This window comes from Anabrus simplex, chromosome 6, assembly GCF_040414725.1.
Source record: "Anabrus simplex isolate iqAnaSimp1 chromosome 6, ASM4041472v1, whole genome shotgun sequence".
In the NCBI taxonomy this organism is placed as follows: Eukaryota; Metazoa; Arthropoda; class Insecta; order Orthoptera; family Tettigoniidae; genus Anabrus; species Anabrus simplex.
In genome coordinates, this window is record NC_090270.1 from 106,385,194 (window position 1) to 106,410,352 (window position 25,159).

Genomic DNA, 25,159 nt, shown 5'->3' on the forward strand with positions numbered 1-25,159 from the left:
GGGTCCCGTGGTCCTCAACCTACGCTCCCAAGTTAAGAGCGACTGGTGTCCCTTTTAGTCGTCTCTTGCGACAGGCAGGGGATACCGTGGGTGTTATTCTACCGCCCTTACCCACAGGGGGATGAAGTTAAGAGACAATTCTACGCTAATTTATTTTCACATCTGTGTACCTCGTCATTTGCTTTGGTGGTGGTGGTGATGGTGGTGATTATTGTTTTAAGAGGAGGAACAACAAGGCAAAGTCCGGCTCCATGGTTAAATGGTTAGCGTGCTGGCCTTTGATCACAGCGGTCCCGAGGTTCGATTCCCGGCAGGGTCGGAAATTTAAACCATAATTGGTTAATTTCGCTGGTACGGGGGCTGGGTGTGTGTGTGTGTCGTCTTCATCATCATTTCATCCTCATCACGACGCGCAGGTCGCTCACGAGCGTCAAATCAAAAGACCTGCATCCGGCGAGCTGAACTTGTCCTCGGTGTCGACAATGGCAGAAATCCAGAAATAGAAGAATATATTCCTATAATAAGGAAGTGGCGGCTTATAGTCATTATTAGTTGTTAAATGTTTGGTAGAAATGGGACCATTTAAAAGTACGTGATTTGGAAACCCTAGAAAAAGTGAAGGCTTTATTTTTCAAGAGAACAGTTGGTGTTTCACAATTCACTCGATCGAGACTTGTATACGTCCTAACAAAGGAAGATTATCTAGTTCAACAAAATCAGAAATACTATGCTACTACCATCAACGATTGCCCTCCAAAATGCATTAAGAAAGCGAGAACAAAAACGAATTGACACTTGGTGCGAGTTTTATGCCACTGAAGCCATGACGGATAAGGCGTGGACGCAGTGTATCTACGAGTTAAGACATGTGGTGACCCGGTATGCTTGTCATGGTTTCCATCATGAAGTCTGCACTAATAAGATCCTTGTTGCAAAAATAGAACAAAATCGTTTTGTACCTACAGTATGCTAAATACTGATGCACATTGTGCGCAATTCTTTTAATATTATTATTATTATTATTATTATTATTATTATTATTATTATTATTATTATTATTATTATTGTTATTATTATTATTATTATTATTATTATTATTATTATTATTATTATTATTATTATTATTATTATTATTATTATTATTATTATTATTATTATTATTAATGTTCGGTGAGGTGATACTACTACGGGTGGCCAGTGAAAGGGTGCTGTGTAGGAAATGTTACTCGCACCTTTTCTCAGAATACGTGCTGGCAGGATCTACCGGTCAGTTATTGTGAAATAAGACAGCAAATGCATGAGTTTATTAGTTTTGAATGGCGGTGGAAGAGCTGCCTGCCTAGGTTCATGGACGTGAGAACTTGAGGATAGTAATATTTGTTGTCAGAATATGAAATATAAATATTTAAATCAGAACCGGCGTCCCCTTTATCACTCTCTGCGCCCCCCACTTTGAGGACCACTGATATAGAGGATGATTGCCTAGTTGTACTTCCTCTTCATCTTGGCACTCTTAATTTCCCATGACAAAGAGAACGCAGAAAAAAATACTTGCGTTATTGTCCGTGCAACAGCTGGAGGAAATAGAAAATAGAACTAAAATGGATCACAGGTATGTATAGTACGAATTATTGCTATAGGACCTACAGTGCATTATCATTAGGGCATGGTTGTTTTGTACTGTATCACACTATAAGTGTACAGTTGCCAGTTTTGGATTTAAGTAACTTAATTTCACCAAGCAATTTAGTAATAAATGCAGCAAGGTCATAAGCTTTCATTAAGTTAATAATTATAAGTCATCCACTACGGCCTTGAAGTAGGTGTGCTAGCACAGGTGTTGAAGGTGTACCTGGAACCATGTCGGTTCGATTCCTCGTCAGGTAGTCAGAATTAAGAAATGATACCACCACAGCCTTCTTTTTCTACTATTTGTTTTACGAGTTCGATGCTCATTTGCATTTTTGTGGAATTCTTATATAATGAAATAGTAATAGGTACCGAAAACCTAATATTTGGTTGCTGGTTCTTGGGTTATTAACAACAAAATCGCCCATAGTGGCGCTTTACTTGTTGGTATAACTACATGTTCCGTACTCCTGAGCATCAACAAGTTAACTGCCACAGCCGTTTTATGTGTATCTTCGGTCCACAATTTGAGGAAAACGATGAAAATATTGCACTGAATGAGGTTGTTGTTTTTTTTTTTTTTTTACTGAATAAGCGCATTACCTGCACTGCATTACGTAACTGTACCAATTATTGATTTATTTTATCTGTCCGACTCCATGGCTTGAGGCCTTCGGTTCTGAGTGACCCGGGTTCGATTGCGGCCAGATTGGGGATTTTAATCGCGTCTGATTAATGATTCTTCTGACTCGGGGACGGAGTGTTTGTGTTTATCCCAAAACAGGTGGTGGTTTTGATTGGTTTAAGAGGAAGTACAACTAAGCAACCATCCTCTATATAAGGGATCCGACACTTCGAAAAATGAAGGTATCGGCTAAAGGAAGACAAGGGCCACGAAGGGCGTGAAAATGAAAGACTCCCTAGCCCTCGCAAACCTAATAGCGTCGGGGTCGGAAAAGAACAAGAGTTGACCAAGGGAGGTCGGATAGGATAGATGAAAGTGAGGAGCCTGGCACAAGTAAGTGGAAGCAATGCCAGGACTCAGCTGAGGGCCCCGTGGTCGCCAACCCACGCTCCAAAGATCAGAGCCCCTCGGGCCCCCTTTAGTCGCCTCTTACGACAGGCAGGGGATACCGTGGGTGTTATTCTACCGCCCCCACCCACGGGGGGATATCCCAAAACATTCATATTCAGACAACATACTACAAATGAAATGTCGTATGGCTTTTAGTGCCGGGATATCCCATGACGGGTTCGGCTCGCCAGGTGCAGGTCTTTCTATTTGACTCCCGTAGGCGACCTGCGCGTCGTGATGAGGATGAAATGACGATTAAGACAACACAATACACCCAGCCCCCGTGCCATTGGAATTAACCAATTAAGGTTAAAATCCCCGACCCGGCCGGGAATCGAACCCGGGACCCTCTGAACCGAAGGCCAGTACGCTGACCGTTCAGCCAACGAGTCGGACAAAACCAAGCGCCACAGAAACACGCAATAGTGATTATATCCCTCGAAATAGCTGGCGTCAGGAAGGGCATCCGGTCGTAAAACAGGGCCAGATCCTCATCTTCACCACAGCAGAAGTGTGGGAAAAACCGGTGGAAGAAGAATAAGACTGCTTTATTTTAACATCTCTTCTAAGATGGCTTTAAGTTAAATATGAAAACTTTGAACGCGTTTTGCTCAAAAGTAAGATTTGACGCATAGCCGCATATAGCATAACACCGTGGAATTTGATCTGGCCTGTGCCACGACACAGATGTAAACCTACAACATCCATCGAGAAACAGCAACAGATAGTGACATGACATTATTATCAAAATGAACGTATTCTTCGCATTATTCTATTATTAGCAGCAAAGAATTCCACTCCAACTGATGGCAACTTCTATAGAAGATATCTCATTTGCATTGTTACGTTCACCTTCAGCAAAGACGGTAAACAACGAAGAAATGAAACTTATTATCAGATAAATTGTATTCTTATGAATGAATCTCAGCTGGTAGTCCCGACTTCCGACCAGCGGTTATCGCTCTTACAATACGTGACGTAATTGAAGACTGCTCCGTACTACTCCGTATGTTCATATTTCCCAAGTACCTGCATATTGCAACGTTAAGCTCAAATTTGAATTCATATTAATAGTTTGTATCCTGAATATTACTAGTCTGTTTTAAGGTTTTGTTGCTACCTAGAGGCGAATCACGAATGTCCTAATCTCATAACAGCTTTGGAATACAAACATTATGAGACAATCAGATAAAAGATAACATTAACGTCGAAAGCCCTTCTACACAGTCACAGATGAACTGTTGAAACATGGTGGCAGCTTGCGCAGCATATAATTGCTATGAGAGAAGTAGGAAAGGAGACCAGGTTTCATTCCACAGGTAAAAAAGAGAACACATTCATATTTTTGCTGACGTTTAAAAGGGTTTAAGAGGGGGAAAAAATCTTAAATAAACGTTTGTACTGGAGATATTTACTGATGTGTGGAAAGGTAAAAGATGACGCAAATATGGCACACTCCATAATGGCTAGTTTGTATTTATTCTGCATGTTACGGCAATTACGATAAGATTAGCACTGTAGATATTTCTTAAATTTCCATGCAAAATAGAGGTGTGTGAGGTAAAATCTAGACCATTAATGAATGAATAGCGAAAACCATATGGTAATATACAATAAATGATTCTCTTTCACTTGTTCTAGCTTCCCAAAGGATGAAGCTTTACGAGAAAAGTGGATTAAAGCAATAAGAAGGAAAAATTATAATCCAAGTAAATACGCAAAATTATGCTCCAAACACTTCACTAAAGACTGTTTTGAAATATGCCCCTGGGGACGGCTGAAGAGATTAAAAGAGGGGGCAGTCCCAACCATATTTGATTTCGAATCTCATCCTAAGAATATGAAATCAAAGAAATCTTTGAAAGAAAGCGCTGCATCAACAGAAGACAAAATCGAACCAGAACCAAGGTAAACAATTCAAGAATTTGCAGTTTTAACTCTTAAAATACAATTAAAATTAATAATTAATCTTAGATGTCTTAGTGGTTTAGAAATGAAGTAGTTTTACATTTTATTGCATCTTTCTTATAGTTCACAAGATTCTTCAACAATGAATTTCATGCACATTAGTAAGTCCAGAAAGGAGACAGTTTTACCGAATAACAGAAACATATATGAAAATTAATCAGATTACATGGGATTTTGAGGGGCTTAATTTAGTGTTTCTTGACACTTGATGCTTGCCTCGAATAAGCCAAAACCGATCATTTCGATCGAAAGTACAAAGTGGAGTTTGAAACCTGTAAACTCAAGATTTAGGTCCATAAACTGAAGCATATTAACATAAACGAAGATATTCTTCCTTACTTGGTTTATAACCATTCAACTACCTTCAGAAACTTATAGTTTGTGAATGTACTGTGTTACACCCACAGGGCTCTAGTATGTTGATATGCCAAGCTCTTCACTTTTCAACTTACCTCCTACAATATGTTATGTTCTTCGACCTCTACGACAAGAAATTTACAAATCCTAGAGTGTGTTTGGGACCGATGACCTAGATGTTAGGCCTTTCCAAACAACAAGCATCATCATCAAAGTCAGTTATATTCACGACCTGTGCGCCCTTCCCTTTCAAACATCGATGTCTTAATTCTTCCGAGGATAGGGCATTTCCCATTTCTTCCTATGGCTAATGTTAAGAAGGACTGACAATCCCGTAGTTCTTGCCTTGAAATAGCAATCACTATCACTTACAATATCTCCGCTACCTATTTTATATTTGACCTCTTTTGGGTTTAAAAACTAGTTTGTGCCTCTGAAAACTAGTCACCTCCTCCTGGAGGATGAGCGGTAGAATACAACCACGGTATCTCCTGCCTGTTACAAGAGGCAGCTAAAAGAAGGAACAGGGTTCTGAACTTGGCAGCGTGGGTTGGCGACCTCAGTTGCTTTTTCTTACCTATGCCAGTCTCCTCGCTTTCTTATTTCATGTCTGACCTCCCTTTGTCTACTCTTGTTCTCTTCCGACCTCAACATTAGGCCTATCAGGTTTGTGAAGCCAAGGGAGTCTTTCATTTTGACACTAAGTTCACAACGTTAGGGGCAACCACGGGGCTCTAGTTTCCGCTAGTGCCAGATTCTTGCTTTACATTTTTGCTGTCCATAGATTTGCGAAGTTTAGGGAGTGCATTTCATGTTCACGCCTTTCCTTCTTTAGTCAAAATTCTCATTTTTCCAGGGGAATGAACTCCTCTCCTTCCTTCATCGATTAATATTTTAGTAAGTAAGCAAGTTGTTTTTACCCCGTAAACGGCAATCACCGCCTCAGCCTGATACACTCATAAAGACAATATAGAGCCCGGGTGGGTCTTGCATTACTTCCGCTTGTGTCAGGCACCTTACTTTCATCTTTATTATTAGACCTCCCTTGACCAACTCCTCGTGGTATTATTTTTGTGAGGCGAGAGAGTATTTCATCGTAAGAAGCGACTGAAAGGAATCCCAGGGACTCTAAACTTGGGAGCGTGGGTTGGTGACCACGGGGCCCTTAGCTGAATCCTGGCAATGCTTACACTTACTTGTGCCAGGCTCACTTTCATTTATCCTATCCGACCTCCCTAGGTCAACTCTTGTTCTTTTCCGACCCCGACGGTATTAGAGCAATCAAGGCCTTGGGAGTCCATTTTCACGCCCTTCATGGCCCTTGCCTTTTTTGGCTGATACCTTCATTTTTCGAAGTTTCGAACTTCTTCCATTTTTCCTCTCTGTTGAGTGTTATATAGAGGATGGCTGCCTAGTTGTACTCCGCCTTAACACAATAACCACAACCACTTCCATTTATTTGTGTCAGGTTCCTCACTTTCTTCTTTCCTATCTGACCCCGTTGGTCGACTCTTGTTCTTTCCCGACCCCGTCGGTGGATGCAGAGTACGTCTCAGCCCACAAGTGGCCACGGCTGGTCGGTGATCCGACAGCTCTGCACTCCGACCGGCCAACATTCGGAAGACGAGAGGGGCGGGTCCCCACCGTCAGCTGTCCTGAAAATGGTTTTCCGTGGTTTTCCATTATCCTGCACTAAGGCGAATGACAGGACAGCTCCTAGTGTAGGCCACGGCCGCCAACCCTCTCACCTTCTCCGCACATCTCCTTCTCCGTACAAATCTCCTGGTCTGAGAGACGGCGTCACCGTCTAAGAGGCCCGCCCTACCCCTTGAGGGAAGGAATTAAAGCATTTCAGTAGCAGCAGTTTCCCGAGCCCAACGGGATTAGAACATTCGGGGCCTAGGAAGTCTCATTTTCACACTCTTCAAGGTCCTTCCCTTTCTTCTGCCAGATACCTTCATTTTTTGAAGAACCGGAACTCTTCTTTCTCCACCCTCTGATTAGTGGATGAATAAATTGTTAAGCCCTACAAGCGTAACTTCCTACAAGACAGAGCGAGATTCTGACAAAGGAAATTGAGCCTCTTGATAATTCTGCTCATAGAAGTTAAATAATAATGTTATTTGCTTTACGTCCTACTAACTACTTTTATGGTTTACGGAGACGCCGAAGTGCCGCAATTTAGTCTCACAAGAGTTCTTTAATGTGCCAGTAAATCTACCAACCCCAGGTAAGTTGGCCGTGCAGTTAGGGTCACGCAGCTGTGAGCTTGCATCCGGGAGATTGTAGGTTCGAACCCTACTGTCGGCAGCCCTGAAGATGGTTTTCCGTGGTTTCCCATTTTCACACCAGGCAAATGCTGGGGCTGTACGTTAATTAAGGCCACAGCCGCTTCTTTCCACCCCTACGCCTTTCCCATCCCATCGCCGCCATAAGACCTATCTGTGTCGGTGCGACGTAAAGCAAATAGAAAAAAAAGAAATCTACCAACACGAGGCAGACGTATTTGAGCACCTTCAAATACCACCGGACTGAGCCAGGATTGAACCTGCCAAGTTGGGGTGAGAAGGTCAGTGCCTCAACCGTCTTGCAAAGGAACTGATAAAAGGACCAAACAAGAATCATACTAAAGAACTGTTGAAACTCAGCAGGGAAATTTTAGATGGATAGTAGGACTGTTGACAGGATACTGCCATCTGAAAAAATACCTACGGTTTATAGAATTGGAGTAATAAGAGACAACATATGTAGGAAATGCAATGAAGCAGAGGAATCAGCTGAACACATACTTTTCAAATCTGAGGAGCTGGGTAGAATCAGACTCTCCACTCTAGGACTACCAGGTGAAGATGGGGAAAAATCCAAGAAGACCCAATAAGAACAACCTGCAGGTTTGTGAAGGGAGCAGGTATATCTAGGTGGGAATGAAGCGAAAACATGGTAGCAAAAGATCTTAGATGTCGACGCTAATTAGGAACTAATATTTAGAGATCCCATGAAGAAAAGAAGAAAAAGAAGAATATGTACATACATTTATATATAGTTTCAGGATAAATGTGTGTAGTCACAAGTCCATACAATACTACAACTCTTGGTCTAATTTCTTGACCCAATCAACTGCTTCATCTGATGTGCGGTGAATGTCCATTAGCTTCCTTCTGAAAGCTCGAATTGGGCAGTCTGCAACAATGTGGTGGATTGACTGAGAAGAGGCACCATGAATTTGCAGAGCTAGTCAAACCCCATTTGCACAATAGATAACCACATCTGCCTTGTCTAATTCTTATCTGATTGATGATTCTCCACTGTCATCTTTGAAGATCAAATCCTTGTACACATTTAGAAGGGTTATCAACTAGATGTTTGTTGACTACTGAAGACTGATCCCACTGGGCTTTCCAGAAAAGAGATCCTTTCAAGATCGGTTGCTGTACACCAGGGTGGTTTCCTTGATTTCAGTCGTTGATGTTCAGTGTTTGTTAATATTGTATCTTGATGGATGGGTAGTTGGGGGTTCTCCTGAATGTTTTTCCGTACATTTAGGAGAGCTTGTGATCGTTGTAGGGCTGGAGGTGGAATGTTGCTGAGAACTGGAAGCCATAGCGTGCTCGTGCTCTGAATGCATCCCGTGATTATGCGCATGGCCTGATTCTTAGTGTGAACACTACTGATCCAGGAGGGTCAGCAGTATTCAGCAACAGAATATGATAAGGCTAATGTTGTTGATCGTAGCTTATTGGCTCCTCATGATGTACCAACAAGTTTCTGAAGAATACTATTTCTAGTTTTAACTTTAGCAGCTACATTTGAAAGATGATGCTTGAACGTCAAAGTTCTATCAAGTGTTATTCCAAAGTATTTTGGTGTACTGCAGAATGGCAACACTTGGCCTCGGAATCTGATTGTTGGTTTGAAAGAGTGTCTCTCAACAGCAACCAAATTGAAACACTACAAAACAGTCACCCAGCCATAAACTACATACGCATGTGAAACATTATTCAAAACAACAAACACAGTTGAAATAGATAGAGTACTCAAGTTAGAAAGGAGAATAGTGAGAACCTGTTTAAATAAAAATTATAAAGTAAATGGAGTCTGGAGACTAGCTTCCAATGAAACAGTTTATAAAGAAATAGAACCTGTGACTATCACGATGAAAAAGAAATGAATATCATTCTTAGGGCATCTACACCAGAAAATAGAATCAGTAGGAAAATTATGGATGAGTAAGAATAATATTATATGGATCATAGAACTTAAAGAAGACATGAGAGAGTTGCATATTACAATAGAAGATTTAAGATACAAAACAAATACACTCAACATATTGAAAGACAAACACACTAGACTACAGACGAAAATCAACAAACAGAGAATAGGAAGAGTGATTCCAGAAGCAGAAAGGAAATTATGTTCAGAAAGAATGAAACAGTACTGGGCTGACAAAAAGAAGGAAAACCTCCATAAACCTGACTAAGTAGCCCAATGTTGGCTAAAAAAATTAAATAAATGTCAGTATGGGGTTCATATATGGAGTTCATCAACGTTCAGTACTGTCACCTTTCTTATTTATGTATTTATATATGGCTACAGCAATAGCTGACATCCAGATGCCATACCCATGGACCATCTCATATGCTGATGATGTATTCCTTGCAGATCAGTCCCGAAGGAATCTGGAAAATCTCCTGCAAATTTGGAAAGATCGTTTAAGGGAATATCGCTTGCACCTTAACATCACTAAAACCGAGTATGTGCAATGTGGCTTACAGACTGCTGATAGTATTTGCATCGACGGGCAAGACCTAGTTAAAGCCAACAAATTTAAATACCTTGGATCACTCATCACCTCAGACGGAAAGACATTACTAGACACCCAAGCACGAGTAAATGCTACATGGCTGAAGTGGCGTCAGGTCACTGGTGTGCTATGCAACAAGAAAATTCTCACCCACCTGAAAGGAAAAGTCTACAAATCCATGGTCTAACCAGTTGCACTGTATGGGTCGGAATGTTGGTCTACAAATAAGAAGCATGAGCAGGTTCTACATGGTACGAAGATGAAAATGTTACATTGGCCACTGGATCTTACAAGACTGGACCATATCAGAAATGAAGATGTCCGAAGGCGGTTGGAAGTGGCACCTATCCCAGAGAAGATGCGAGAAACACGACCTAGATGATATGGCCATGTTGTCCGAAGTCCTGCAGACTCAATGATATATAAAGCCCTCCAATTTGATCCTGGAAGTTCCTGATCCTGAGGTCGTCCGAAGAAGTGATGGTTCAACTGCATCAAGGAAGACATGCACCTTCTAGGCATCACTGAAGCTGACGCCCTTGATCGCAGGAAGTGGAGGATGGCATGTTTAAAAGCGGACCCTGCACCAATGCAGGACTAAACGGAAGGAGAGAAGAAGATATATCAATATTTAACGTCAGAGGAGAAGGGACTACAGTTTAGGCTCTAAGAATTTTATTCACGCTGGGAGAAGGTGTTTTTTTTGTTTTTTTTTTGTTTTTTCCTGCAGTCTACTTTTTTAGTGTTAATCTCAGTGAAGAAATAATTCTAACAAAAAGAGCAGGAATAGTAAATTGATCTTCCATACCTTGTACATTTTTGTCAAAGCAGGAAGGTTACCAACCGGTTCCAATACTTGAAGGTATCGTCTGTCCCAAAGCAGGCCATGATCGGAAGTCTGCACGATTCATGATCTAGGAGAATTATCTCACTGAGTGGAACAACCTCTGAATATTGGTGGGGAGGGGTTGACAAACTGGTCCATCATCGTATTAGAACTATTCGGTCTGTGCCATGGTGGCACTGGTAGTAACAAGGAATTCACACACTGAACAGAATACAGTGGAGAAGTCCTCACCATTGTCTGTGATCAGGCCATTCCAGCACAGGAACTAGGCATTGGTACATTGCAAATGTACTGATAGCAAAATATGAGAATCTGTGCCACTATCTATTTGATCCAGTATTTCATATGATGGCATTGCATTTTTTATTTTTGGAAGAGGAGCGTCGATGATGCTCCCGAGAAATCTAATTGCACCAAACTTGTGCAACAGTACTTGTCTAAGAGTAAGAAAGTTACACAGGAATATCATACAGGTTGACTTTTAACAGGTAGGTACTGGAAGGAGGTGAAACTCTATTTATACCACATATTCCCCTAATTTCTCACAGTTATCCTTTCCATATTAAATGAATTAGTGTTTCCCCATAAATGTCTGCTTTGCTATGTTCTTTAATAACTTGCAAGGCCAAATGCTCAGTTTATTTATTTAGCGTATGGCCCATACAATCAAGTTGATTTCAGATATAAATTATATACATATTTACATAACAAGAAAACAATGAACAAGAAAAGGCTCCCTACAACTGAATGTCAAAATCACTGATCCGCTGTATTGCTTCTGGAGTTGCCATCAGGAAATCCACTTCGCTGCCTGTGTATGCCCACGTTTCACACTCTCTGACAATATGATGTATGGTTTGTCGTGCAGCTCCACAGTCACACGCGGGTGTCGGCAACTTGTTCCATTTAAAGAGCATGTCTCTGCATCTGCCATGGCCTGTTCTTATTCTGTTCAGAGCAGACCATGTTTTACGTGGTAGTTGGAATCCACTTGGAAGTTTGGCATTCGAGAACATGCTGTGCAGGTGCGTCTCCGTTGCTGCTTCCCACCATCTTTTCCACTCTGTAGTTGGGTTGTAGCTTCTAGCAACCATGTCTAAGGCGTTACGTAAAGTTGGATGGCGTGAACGTAATCTGTTTTGGTTGATAGTTCGTAGATCTTCGTGTACAGGTAGATCGGGGTTCCTTAAGATTTTATTGAATTCCTTGATAAGAGCGGTGGATCTGCGTAAATCAGATGGCATTATTCCAGATAGAAGCGGGAGCCAATGAGTTGGTGTAGATCGAATTGTGCCAGTTATTATGCGCATAGTGGAATTTAATTCAGTATCAATGAGTTTTGTGTGATGATTGTTCATCCATACTGGAGCACAGTACTCAGCACTTGAATATACCAAGCCTAAAGCTGAAGACCGTAAAACGCTTGCTGAAGAACCCCAGGTAGTTCCACAAAGCTTATGAATGATGTTGTTACGTGTTTTCAGTTTCTGTGCAGAGCCCAGCAGATGTTGCTTGTAGGATAGTGTTCGATCCAAGATTACTCTAAGATATTTTGGACCGGGCGAGTTGGCCGTGCGCGTAGAGGCGCGCGGCTGTGAGCTTGCATCCGGAAGATAGTAGGTTCGAATCCCACTATCGGCAGCCCTGAAAATGGTTTTCCGTGGTTTCCCATTTTCACACCAGGCAAATGCTGGGGCTGTGCCTTAATTAAGGCCACGGCCGCTTCCTTCCAACTCCTCGGCCTTTCCTATTCCATCGTCGCCATAAGACCTATCTGTGTCGGTGCGACGTAAAGCCCCTAGCAAAAAAAAAAAAAAAAAAAGATATTTTGGGTTCCAGTTGTGGTGAAGTATCCTGCCACAGAAACTTACATTCAATTTAGTATTTGCTGAGTGATTGTTTAAATGGAAACAAGACACCTCCGTTTTATTGGTGTTGGGCTTAAGTCTCCAGTTCCTGAAGTAAGTTTCCAAAATGGACAAATCCCTTGTTAAAATCTTTTCAGTTCTCTCCAGTTCTTTGTGCTGCACAGCTAATGCTATATCATCAGCATAGCAGAATTTCCGTGATATAACTTCAGGAAGATCAGATATATATAAGCTGAACAGGAGTGACGATAGGACTGAACCTTGAGGCAAACCATTTTTAAGCTTGCTCTCCTTGCTCACATTGTTCCCGATGATAACCTGAAGCCTCCTATCAATCAACATATTGTTAATAAGTCTTGCTATCTTCATGCATGGTATGACCCGGAGAAGTTTATAGACCATACCTTCGCTCCACACGGTATCAAATGCAGCAGTGAGATCAACAAAAGCAACAGATGTTTTCAATTTTCTTTGGAACCCCATTTCTATGAATGTTGTAAGTGCCAAAACTTGATCACAACAGCTGCGACCTGGTCCATGGGAATGTGCTGTAAAATGGTGCTACTTATTCTGTTAAATATGAGTCTTTCAAACAGTTTGTAGCAACAGCTAAGGAGGGCTATGGGGCGATAATTTTCTGGCTTGTTGTTGGGTTTGCTAGGTTTTAAAATCGCAATTATCTTAGCTTTTTTGAACTCCAAAGGCATGTGTCCAGTTAGTAAGATGTCTGTGAAAAATGTTGCCAGTCATTTCTTCGCATTTTGTCCCAGATTGATCAAGAACTCGGGATGAATTCCATCGAAGCCAGGAGCTTTAAATGGTTTTACATCTCTCAGTGCTGTATCAGTCTCGGATACTGTGAAGGGATTTGCATATTCTGAAGACTGAGGTGCTGTTGACTTCAAGACTTGAAGTTGTCGTCGAATATATTTGGTGTGTTTCTTGTCACCTGGAACTCGTGACGTTGCAATGTTGTGAGAGGCAATTTGATCTGATGTAACTTCAGCCTGTTCTCTGCATACTGGTGGGCTTCCTCCTAATTTTCTGAGAAGACTCCAAGCTTCTCTGCTAGAGTGAGTAAAATCTATCCTCTCAACTGTTTCTATCCACTTATGCCTTTGAGATGAGTCCAGACTGGACAGAAGCTTGGTTGCTATGTTAGGATCTCCACATCGTTGAAAGTCTTGATATAGTGCTTCACTTTCTTCGTTCCATCCAGGGATATATTCTTTGCGGTAACTTCTTGGAATGAACTTCTTAGCTGTTTCTATAACTGCACCAGCAAAACGCCTATAGTTGTTATATTTAGGAGGAATCCATCAAGTTCTACTGTGAAATTGGTCCAGTCAGCTTTATGAAAATTCCAACGAGAATGTGGTGTTGATCTAATTACAGGGATTGTGATACCATTTTCAATTAGGATGGGCTTATGTTGGCTATGTGGAAATTCACCAATCACTTTTCTCGTGATGTTTTCAGGAAAACCACTTTCATTACAGCTTACAAAACAGAGTTCTGGATTTGTATCTTTGATCCATGCAGCTGATCTAAATGTGCCCTTGTCTTTAGCATCAAAAATTAAATGGAGGTCATTTTCCTCTGCCCATTTCACGAGCATTCTACCATTTTCATCATTTTTGGAGTACTTCTAGAGTCCATGGTGACTGTTAAAATCCTCAACATAAATTGCAGGATGCTTTGCAGTATGTAAGACATGTTCAGGCCAAAGAATGTTAGGTGGTTTATAGACATTTGTTATAGTAATGCCATGCAACTGTGTGACAACTGTATGTATATTTCCATCCGTATTTTGAGAAATAAGCGAGGCTTCATTTATGTTGTTACGGATGTAGGTGGCTATTCCGTACACATCGTGATATGTCACTCCAAGAGCAGTATAACCAGGGATACGACCTCTGCTTCGAAACTGATCTGCATTAGAAACATGCGTTTCCTGAATGGCGACAATATCAATATTGTTGTCCAATAAAAGTTTAGGTGTACAAGAGGGAGGGGAAGGAAAGGGAGGAGTTGTAGAAGACAGGTGGTCTAATGTTCTAAGGGGAAGGAGACTGCAGGCCAAGGGCTCTATTCAGGATCAGAATTCAGGACAGGTGTCTGTGCGAAATCGGTACGAGTCACTCCAGGTAGAACAACAGAGGGAAGATGAGGGACAGGGAACTATTGCTGAGATGCATGGAAGTAGGAGGAAGGGAAAAGGTAGGAAAGGGAAATGTAGAGTAGAGGATAGGAAAAGACAGGTGGAACAGGGTCATGGGAAGGAGAAAAGGGAGGAGGAAGTAGCTTCTGCAGCTATCAGGAAAGATAGGGCTGACCAGGAGGGGAGGGGATCAAATGAGGTGGGTAGGGTTGAGGCTCTGGTCATGGGGGATTCCATCGTTAGACACGTGGGGAAAGTGTGTGGAGGAAAGGGAACCAGGGTAGAATGTTATCCAGGAATTAGGTAGAGGCAGATGTTGAGGAAAGTAGAAGAGAGGGAGGAGGGGAAGGAGAAGGTGGTAGTGTTTCACGTTGGTACCAACAACGTAAGGCAAGCTGATATAAGTACCAACATAGTTGGAGATGTGTGGGATCTGGTAAATGCAGCACGGGTGAAGTTTAAGAAAGCGGAGATTGTTATTAGTGGAATACTGTGTAGGAGGGATACTGACTGGAGGGTGATTGGGGATTTAAATGAGACTATGGAGTGGGTATGTGGGAAACTGGGAGTGAAATTTCTAGATCCTAATGGGTGGGTAGGAGATAGGGATCTGCGCTCGGATGGCCTTCATTTAAACCGCAGTGGTACGTATAAGTTAGGAAATTTGTTTGGAAGGGTAATAGGGAGGTACATTCAGGGAAACGGGATGGCCTAGGGAGCGGTGATAAGGGAACAGGGAACTGGAAATCAAGTAGGGATGACATAAAATTGTTAGTGCTGAACTGTAGAAGTATTGTAAAGAAAGGAATAGAATTAAGTAATTTAATAGATATATATTTACCCGATATTGTAATAGGAGTTGAATCATGGCTGAGAAATAATATAATGGAGGCAGAAATTTTCTCACGGCACTGGAGTGTGTATCGTAGAGATAGGATAGGAAAGGTGGGAGGGGGAGTTTTCATTCTGGTGAAAGAAGAATTTGTAAGCTACGAAAAAGTTAAAGATGAGACACATGAATTTCTAGGTGTAAGGCTCATTTCTAAAGATAATAGGCAACTTGATATATTTGGAGTGTACAGATCGGGAAAGGGTAGCACTGATGCGGATTCGGAATTATTTGATAGGATAGTCAGCTATGTGGGAGACGACATGGAAAGAAATGTGATTGTAGCGGGAGATCTGAATTTGCCAGATGTCAATTGGGAAGGAAATGCGAACGACAGGAAGCATGACCAACAAATGGCAAATAAGTTAATATGGGAAGGACAGCTGATTCAGAAAGTGATGGAACCAACCAGAGGGAAAAATATCCTGGATGTGGTGCTGATAAAACCAGATGAGCTCTATAGGAAAACTGAAGTAATAGATGGTATTAGTGATCATGAAGCTGTTTTTGTGGTAGTTAAAAATAAATGCGATAGAAAGGAAGGTCTTAAAAGTAGGACTGTTAGGCAGTACCATATGGCTGATAAAGCAGGTATGAGGCAGTTTCTAAAAAGTAACTATGATCGGTGGAAAACGGTAAATAAAAATGTAAACAGACTCTGGGATGGGTTTAAAGAAATTGTTGAGGAATGCGAAAACAGGTTTGTACCTTCAAGGGTGGTAAGGAATGGTAAAGACCCACCTTATTATAATAGAGAAATAAAGAGACTAAGAAGGAGGTGCAGACTGGAAAGAAATAGAGTTAGAAATGGCTGTGGAAGTAAGGAGAAATTGAAGGAACTTACTAGAAAATTGAATCTAGCAAAGAAGACAGCTAAGGATACCATGATGGCAAGCATAATTGGCAGTCATACAAATTTTAGTGAAAAATGGAAGGGTATGTATAGGTATTTTAAGGCAGAAACAGGTTCCAAGAAGGACATTCCAGGAATAATTAATGAACAAGGGGAGTGTGTATGTGAGGATCTTCAAAAGGCAGAAGTATTCAGTCAGCAGTATGTAAAGATTGTTGGTTACAAGGATAATGTCGAGATAGAGGAAGAGACTAAGGCCAAAGAAGTAATAAAATTTACATATGATAACAATGACATTTACAATAAGATACAAAAGTTGAAAACTAGAAAAGCGGCTGGAATTGATCAGATTTCTGGGGATATACTAAAGATTATGGGTTGGAATGTAGTACCATATCTGAAGTACTTATTTGATTATTGTTTGGTCAAAGGAGCTATACCAGATGAATGGAGAGTTGCTATAGTAGCCCCTGTGTATAAAGGAAAGGGTGATAGACATAAAGCTGAAAATTACAGGCCAGTAAGTTTGACATGTATTGTATGTAAGCTTTGGGAAGGCATTCTTTCTGATTATATTAGACATGTTTGTGAAATTAATAATTAGGTTCGATAGAAGGCAATTCGGTTTTAGGAAAGGTTATTCCACTGAAGCTCAACTTGTAGGATTCCAGCAAGATATAGCAGATATCTTGGATTCTGGAGGTCAAATGGACTGTATCGCGATTGACATGTCTAAAACATTTGATAGGGTGGATCATGGGAGACTACTGGCAAAAATGAGTGCAATTGGACTAGACAAAAGAGTGACTGAATGGGTTGCTATATTTCTAGAAAATAGATCTCAGAGAGTTAGAGTAGGTGAAGCTTTGTCTGACCCTGTAATAGTTGAGAGGGGAGTTCCTCAGGGCAGTGTTATTGGACCTTTATGTTTTCTTATATATATAAATGATATGAGTAAAGGAGTGGAATCGGAGGTAAGGCTTTTTGCGGATGATGTTATTCCCTATAGAGTGATAAATAAGTTACAAGATTGTGAGCAACTGCAACGTGACCTCGAAAATGTTGTGAGATGGACAGCAGGCAATGGTATGTTGATAAACGGGGCTAAAAGTCAGGTTGTGAGTTTCACAAATAGGAAAAGTCCTCTCAGTTTTAATTACTGCGTTGATGGGGTGAAAGTTCCTTTTGGGGATCATTGTAAGTATCTAGGTGTTAATATAAGGAAAGATCTTCACTGGGGTAATCACATAAATGGGATTGTAAATAAAGGGTACCGATCTCTGCACATGGTTATGAGGGTGTTTAGGGGTTGTAGAGTAGAGTTGTAGAGTATGGTTCCAGTGTATGGGACCCTCACCAGGATTACCTGATTCAAGAACTGGAAAAAATCCAAAGAAAAGCAGCTCGATTTGTTCTGGGTGATTTCCGACAAAAGATTAGCGTTACAAAAATGTTGCAATGTTTGGGTTGGGAAGAATTGAGAGAAAGAAGAAGAGCTGCTCGACTAAGTGGTATGTTCCGAGCTGTCAGCAGAGAGATGGCGTGGAATGACATTAGTAGACGAATAGGTTTGAATGGTGTTTATAAAAGTAGGAAAGATCACGATATGAAGATAAATTTGGAATTCAAGAGGACGAACTGGGGCAAATATTCATTTATAGGAAGGGGAGTTAGGGATTGGAATAACTTACCAAGGGAGATGTTCAATAAATTTCCAATTTCTTTGAAATCATTTTGGAAAAGGCTAGGAAAGCAACAGATAGGGAATCTGCCACCTGGGCGACTGCCCTAAATGCAGATCAGTATTGATTGATATGATTGATATTGATTGATAGATAGATAGTCACACTTTGCTTTGCTGATACTTTCGACATTTAGTTGGAGGAGTCGAATCGTTGGTCCAATGTTTCTTGTTAGGGAGCTCTTAAAAGAGCTGTTGAGGCGTGTTTGATATGTCATTGTATGTAATTGCCAGGAGATCGTAGTGATAGACTGGCTGCCAAATATATTGTTGCTCGTTTAGCACCACCCAGGGGTCAGGTGTAGGGTATTTTGAGGTTAAACCTACGGACGTGAGCAACATCAAGCCCCAAATGCTCAGTACTACTGAGGTAGGGATTGGAAATTTGGAATGTTTCTTGCATGGCTGGTATGTTGCTTGCTCTCAAGTCAGATCCCCTACTTCCCTTTTTGATGATGCACCAGGCAGTGAGATCCAAACTGCTCTTTATATCAAAAGAGAAATAACCATTCTTCTAGCAGAACAAGTATCTTGAAGTTACTCAGAAGCACCCAAAAAATATTTCACATCTTCTACATTACTCTTACTTATGGAATAATAGATGGTTTACTTACTACTAAGAAGTCTGTCCTTTTATGGAGAGCCCGCAATATTCATACTTTCACTTTAATCCCGTGCGTGCGTGTGTGTGTGTGTGTGTGTGTGTGTGTGTGTGAGGGGGGGGGGGGGGGGGGGGGCAAGATAATGCCCGCAGTATTGTTTCCACTACTTGTGCCAGGCTCCATACATTCAGCTATCCTATCCAACCACACTTGGTCAACTCTTGTTCTTTTCCGGGGCTAGGGAGTCTTTTGTGCCCTTCGTGGCCCTTGTTTTCCTTTGTCAGATATCTTTACTTTTTGAAATGTTTGACCTCTTCTATTTTACACTCTGGTTTATCTTACATAGAGGATGGTTGCCCAGTTGTACTTCCTCTTAAAACAGTAATCACCACCACCCCACCCCACCCCCTCCACTTTTCACCCTTACCACGAATCAGATTGCTTATTCATTAACAAGAACCACCTACATGGCCGACCTGTCACAGACAGGTATGATAGCCAATTTTAAAATATTTTTGTTCATTTAATAATGAGACTAAGTCCTATGGGCCAGTCAGTGAGGAAGATAAAGCATATGATTAGTGGTGTTCACCAGCCAGCAGTTCACGCACCACACTGATCAAGAGTACAGTAATATTAGCCTGGCATTGATGGTTGGCTGATGGTTTCTCACCCGGAAGGCTGAGGTTCAAATACCAGTCAATCCTTGTTTAAGACTTTTCATCTCAAAAGTCACAAACCATCAGGAAGGGCATCCAGTCTTAAATCTCTGGCTAAAACCAGAAGGAGTGGGTGGCTCCAGCTACAAAAAAATTAATGTGAATGAGCTGAAGAAAAGTAATTTTGTCTGGCTTCTTGGCTCAATGGTCAGTGTACTGCTGGCTTTTGATTCAGAGGGCCCTAGGTTATATTCTCCACCAGACCAAGAATTTTTTTTTTTTTTTTTTGTGCTAGGGGCTTTACGTCACACCGACACAGATAGGTCTTATGGCGACGATGGGATGGGAAAGGCCTAGGAGTTGGAAGGAAGCGGTCGTGGCCTTAATTAAGGTACAGCCCCAGCATTTGCCTGGTGTGAAAATGGGAAACCACGGAAAACCATCTTCAGGGCTGCCGATAGTGGGATTCGAACCTACTATCTCCCGGATGCAAGCTCACAGCCGCGCGCCTCTACACGCACGGCCAACTCGCCCGGTACCAAGAATTTTAACAGCATATGGTTAATTCCTCTGGTTTGGAGATTGGGTGTTTGTCTCAATACACTTCTCTTCATACATACAAAATACACTAAACTACTAACCACAATAGTAAATACATCTTTCCATATAGGATTGTCATCAGGAAATAGAGCCGACTGTAAAGCTGGACCAAATCCATATCTTGTAACAACCCCTAGAAATTGGGATTAAGACCAGGAAGATGAATAAAATGTTCCAAGACGAATTATTATTATTACTGATTAGAGTTGCTGTTGGCTTAACTCGTCCACACAGATTGCACAGAATTGTTGGAGGAGGACGTGGTTGTGTTGCACGTAGTTTTCATGCTTGTCTCCTGGCCTCTTCACATCTGAATAACAGTGGCGTATGCTGGGATCAAGACGTGGGCTACCACTAGACTTAGGTCACCTCTTTTCGATAGTTAGTTTAGTAAACGTTAAGCCTTATGCGTTTTGAGTTGCAGCCAATAGCCAATGGAGAAGCCTGCTGTGTTGTCAAGGTTGTTTCACAAGCTACTGCCCTGGCCTCTACTACTGCCAATGCTCAACCTGTGAATAGTGGAGATGGTAGCCTAAGGTTTAACAAATTAAAGTCCGGCTTTGTGGCTAAATGGATAGAATGCTTGCCTTTGGTCCGACAGCCCCGGTTCAATTTTCAGAATCAACCCCCTCATACTGTTAATTACTCCGGCTTGGTGACTGGGTATTTATGATGCCTTCGCCATTCATTTTATTCTCATTAGGTTACCACCAAGCCTATACAGATGCCATGCACCATTATTATTATTATTATTATTATTAAATACAAATGTTGAATTTTACAGTGGTCGTACCTATCGTTCACTGGTTAATTAGTTTCCTCAGGGGATCTGGGGGTGTCTGACCCATGAACATGGGTTCGATTTCAACCAACAAAAGAGAACAGTAAACCTGATAGATTGCATTTCATTTTAGCAGATATATCAATTAAAAACTGCATTGATTCTATAACAGCAGCCCTGCAGTGTCTTCCTACAAGAATGTAGAAGGAAACAGGAGTGAAATACCAGCATTCTCTTATCTATATAATTAAGTCAAGAAGTATGAGGTGAGGAATACATACGATGAGTAACGCATGGTTGGTAGTTAGCAGTGGCGATCTGATGGACCGAAGCCTAACACACCTATTCCCCCTCAAGACGCCACTCCTAACCGATATACAGTAGCAAGCCACACGGGACAAGTCGAGGGGAGAGAGGCGAGAGTCTAGGCTGCAATATCAGTCTCCAATGCCTTGCTCTTAGAAATACGTGCAACATTTTTTTTCTCACTGCTTTCAAGTTTTGTAAGTGGAACAGTGTGTCAGATGCTTACAGTATAATGTGCTTTAGACTTCCATTATTTTCAATTGAGGTTTGGGTTTCGCTGATAGCCTTGGTAGCCCTCAGTATATGCCACTACTGAATAAGTAACATTTGGAAGAAGGGCCACTGTTCAGGGTGGATCTCAGCTTGCCAGTAAATGACCCACGCACTGTGACCTCAGAGCCGTGTCCTGCGGCACATAAGGAATGAGACATGCAAGATCAAACACCAAGATTGCAACAAACTACCGCAGACTCAAACAACTATTGAGGTACACCTTCACAGTCATTTCTTCTGGCATGACCTCTTGGGAACCATGTGAGTAACGGATTCCAACTCCTGTTCGTTTTGCCGTTGGACCAAGCATTTGTGATGGGTTCCAGTGTAATTTGCTACACTGAGGGGAACATCAACCTACCTAAAGGGGCTCATCCACCCGAAGCCGTTGGTCCCTTTAGGGAGTTGAGTTATTTACCGCCACCCGACACTCAGCGTTGAGTCGCTGGCTGTACGGACTTACTCCATTACCAATGCAGAATATCCATCCAGACTGGTATTGATTAGAATAATTGTACTATAAAATAACATTCTTAGTAGAATTAGTGTGTTACTCCTAAAATAATAATAATAATAATAATAATAATAATAATAATAATAATAATAATAATAATAATAATAATATAATATATATTATATTATATATATATATATATTATATATTATAATAATAATAATATTATTATTATTATTATTATTATTATTATTATTATTATTATTATTATTATTATTATTATTATTATTATTATTATTATTATTATTATTATTATTATTAAGTAATTCTCATTTCTATTAAAGTAATATGAAAAAATGACTAGATAAACATTCACACCAGAAGTGGAGAGAAGCGCCATAATCTTAACACTTGAGTAACCATACTTGGGTTTCAACATGTTGAGGCATCCCACCATGATTTCAGTTACACTGATACACAGGGTGAAGTCAAATTTAGTTGCTTAAAGAGATCTAAGCACAAAATAACCTAATTTTGCCTATAAAAGGACATAAAATTAACATTTAACCACAGACAATAAAAGATAACCTATGTGAGTACCGGTACATAAAGTGAAGAAAATAACTTAAAACTGCATCTAAATGTTAAAAAGTTACTTCTCTGGAAAATGTGTAAAAATTGCATTTTGATGACCTATAAAAAATCCATGTAACTTATTTAATGGATAATTACGATAGTCAAAGATTAATTTAAAAATGTTAAATTAAAGGTTATATTTCTTTTCAGATCTTAAATTTCAACAAATAACAAGCTTTCAGGTATGTAAGTAGCTGGTACAAAAATAGAGAAACCAAGAATTGGTAATTTATAAGTTTGAGCTTCAAGCTCCTAATTTTCAAGATCCCAACATCACAAATGTTGTGTTTAGTTAGATAGATAAGGAATACAAACCTCCACTTAAACCTTACACGAAACAAACCAACATGCATATTTTCAACTGAGGAAAGAGCACAAAGATCGCAGCATCTGAAGAAGTACTGGGAGGACTGCAAAGCCCGAACAATCCCTTCAAAGAGACCTGAACGATGGACTGACTAAAGTGATCCTATGTGGTCATAAAAGAATAAGAAGAAGATAAGGAGAGATATCTCCCAAAACACAATTTTCAAGAGCACTTTACTTCAATGGTTACAATTTCCAAAGGCACCACTCAATAGTACACAGAATCTATTACCTAACCACAAAAGACCTTACATGCTCTACAAATTCTATCAAGGAGACAGCACTCCCGAACTCTTATGGCCTACTCAAGGCAACCATTAACTATTACAAGATAGAAAAGAGTGTCTTTGCTCAATACAATTACACCTTTAGGCCTCTCTAGGCACAACCTGCAATTTACAATACCATATGAATTTTAGTTTAAACAGAGGTATCTAGTACCCATTCTACTGGGCTTTCGTGAAAGAAAACAGGTTAAGTTACTGGCCCAAACTCAAAAATGTATGCAGGCGTACACTTGCGCTCCTAGAAAACCAAGGTTTAAACCCTACTTGGGCTTGCAGCCCGACAATGCAGAGGCTAATCCCACACTACTGAGGTGAGTAGAAGGAGAAGTTAATTTATGATTTACAGGATAAAAGCAGTTACAAAATCGTAGTCACCTCAAGATTAATTGAAGGGGAATTCAAGAGGGTAACGCACTCTCTATTTCTGATTTACAGCTTAAGTCTTTAGGACTTACATGAAATTTTACATAAGAAAGAAGAAAGCTTACAGTTTAGGAATTGATGGTTACATAGTTAAAGATTGGAACCTTCCCCTCAAGTTCAGCTTGCAGAGATAACTACAGAGATAAAAAACTGGTGGCTATTACCTGGGCTGATGTTCTGCCTGCCAAAGAATGAGGACTCCCATCTCCTCTCTTAACACACACACACTCAGAAATTCCGCGATCAATAAGACAAGTTAACTCGAAAAGGCGTCAGCTTTTATACCCGAGAGGAAGCTTTGAGAAGGCTCTGGACTAAATCCGGACACACCCTCTAATTTTTCTTGGATAAACAAAAAGTTACAAGAAGCCTATGATTGGCTGAAAAATAAATACAGAAAATTTATGATTGGTTAGACTCCCATGTTGGCGGGATGAAAAGGAAGTGTTGCAAACTTTGAAGTATCAAAAATAATGAAAGTCAATTCAGTTGAGAAAACCTATAAACACAAAACTTCTTTAAATCTCTAGTTATTCCACTTTGCACCAGAGTGCATGACATCAGTTCTTTAATAGAGACATATGGAGAAAAGAGCGAACTTACTGTGATACACCAAAACAAAACAAAGTAATCCAGTCAGTTTAGGAAACTTTAAAATAACATATTACTCCATCAATAAGTAGTGACATCTTTTGATCAACGTCCCAACTTCTTGTACTAGATGTTTCAATTTTTATATGATGGATAGCGTTCTTCAAGGCTCTTCATTTAAATGTCCAGGGTTAAGGTGTACCTCCCGGTACAATTATTATTATGATCATCATCATCATTATTATTATTATTATTATTATTATTATTATTATTATTATTATTATTATTACTACTATGGTAACTCCAGTGGTGCTGTCAGTTATGCATTTGCATTCTATTTCCTTTTAGAGTGTTTTTACAGGGTCTTTCATACACTGTAAACTAAGACCAATCGCACGGTGTTTGTACTCTGTGCTACGGCAGATTCCTCAGCCAAACTTATGTCGTGCGCAGCCACCCTGCTTTAAGCATGTATACAGTCTTATATGAAATCTTACATTATAAAAGATGCTGGAAGCGTTGTCCTTCCCAGGTTATACAGGTATTGTACCTGGTAACCACATTCTGGCTGATGAAAGTGAGTTCTACCACTTTAATATTTCTTATTTCATTTGTAATGTTTTCTTTCAGTTCTTCCAATGTGTGAGGATTTGTTCGATTCACTTTTTCTATCAATTTACTCCCCAACTAAAAATCACACACTGTTAGATCTGGAGAACGATGGGGAAATAGTCCATCATCCATCACTGATCCCTCTGCCTACAAACACTTCCGAGATTGTAAGAAGGGAATCTTCTGCTATATGAGCAGGGGCTGAATTTTGTTGAGACCACCCATGCAATTTTCCTTCTTCCGTTAACTGTTGGAAGAACAGCATCAAAATGTTATCTTGATGCTTCTATGCATTTACTGTCGTCTTGAAAAAATGGGCCCAATTATTCGTCTTGCACTAACAGCATACCAACAACAATTTCCTATCATAATGGGAGACT

At 40.5% G+C, this 25,159-nt stretch overlaps 1 protein-coding gene across 1 annotated transcript in view; it reads left to right on the forward strand.

The window, feature by feature from the left end:
- Positions 1-1,594: 1,594 nt before the first annotated feature.
- LOC136875513 (THAP domain-containing protein 2-like) overlaps positions 1,595-25,159 on the forward strand; it is a 41,113-nt gene continuing 17,548 nt past the window's right edge. Inside the window, exons 1-2 of the mRNA XM_067149061.2 lie at positions 1,595-1,612; positions 4,346-4,612. Of these exons, the coding sequence (XP_067005162.1) occupies positions 1,602-1,612; positions 4,346-4,612 (278 nt within the window). The 5' untranslated portion in view covers positions 1,595-1,601. The remainder of the gene's footprint in view (positions 1,613-4,345; positions 4,613-25,159) is intronic.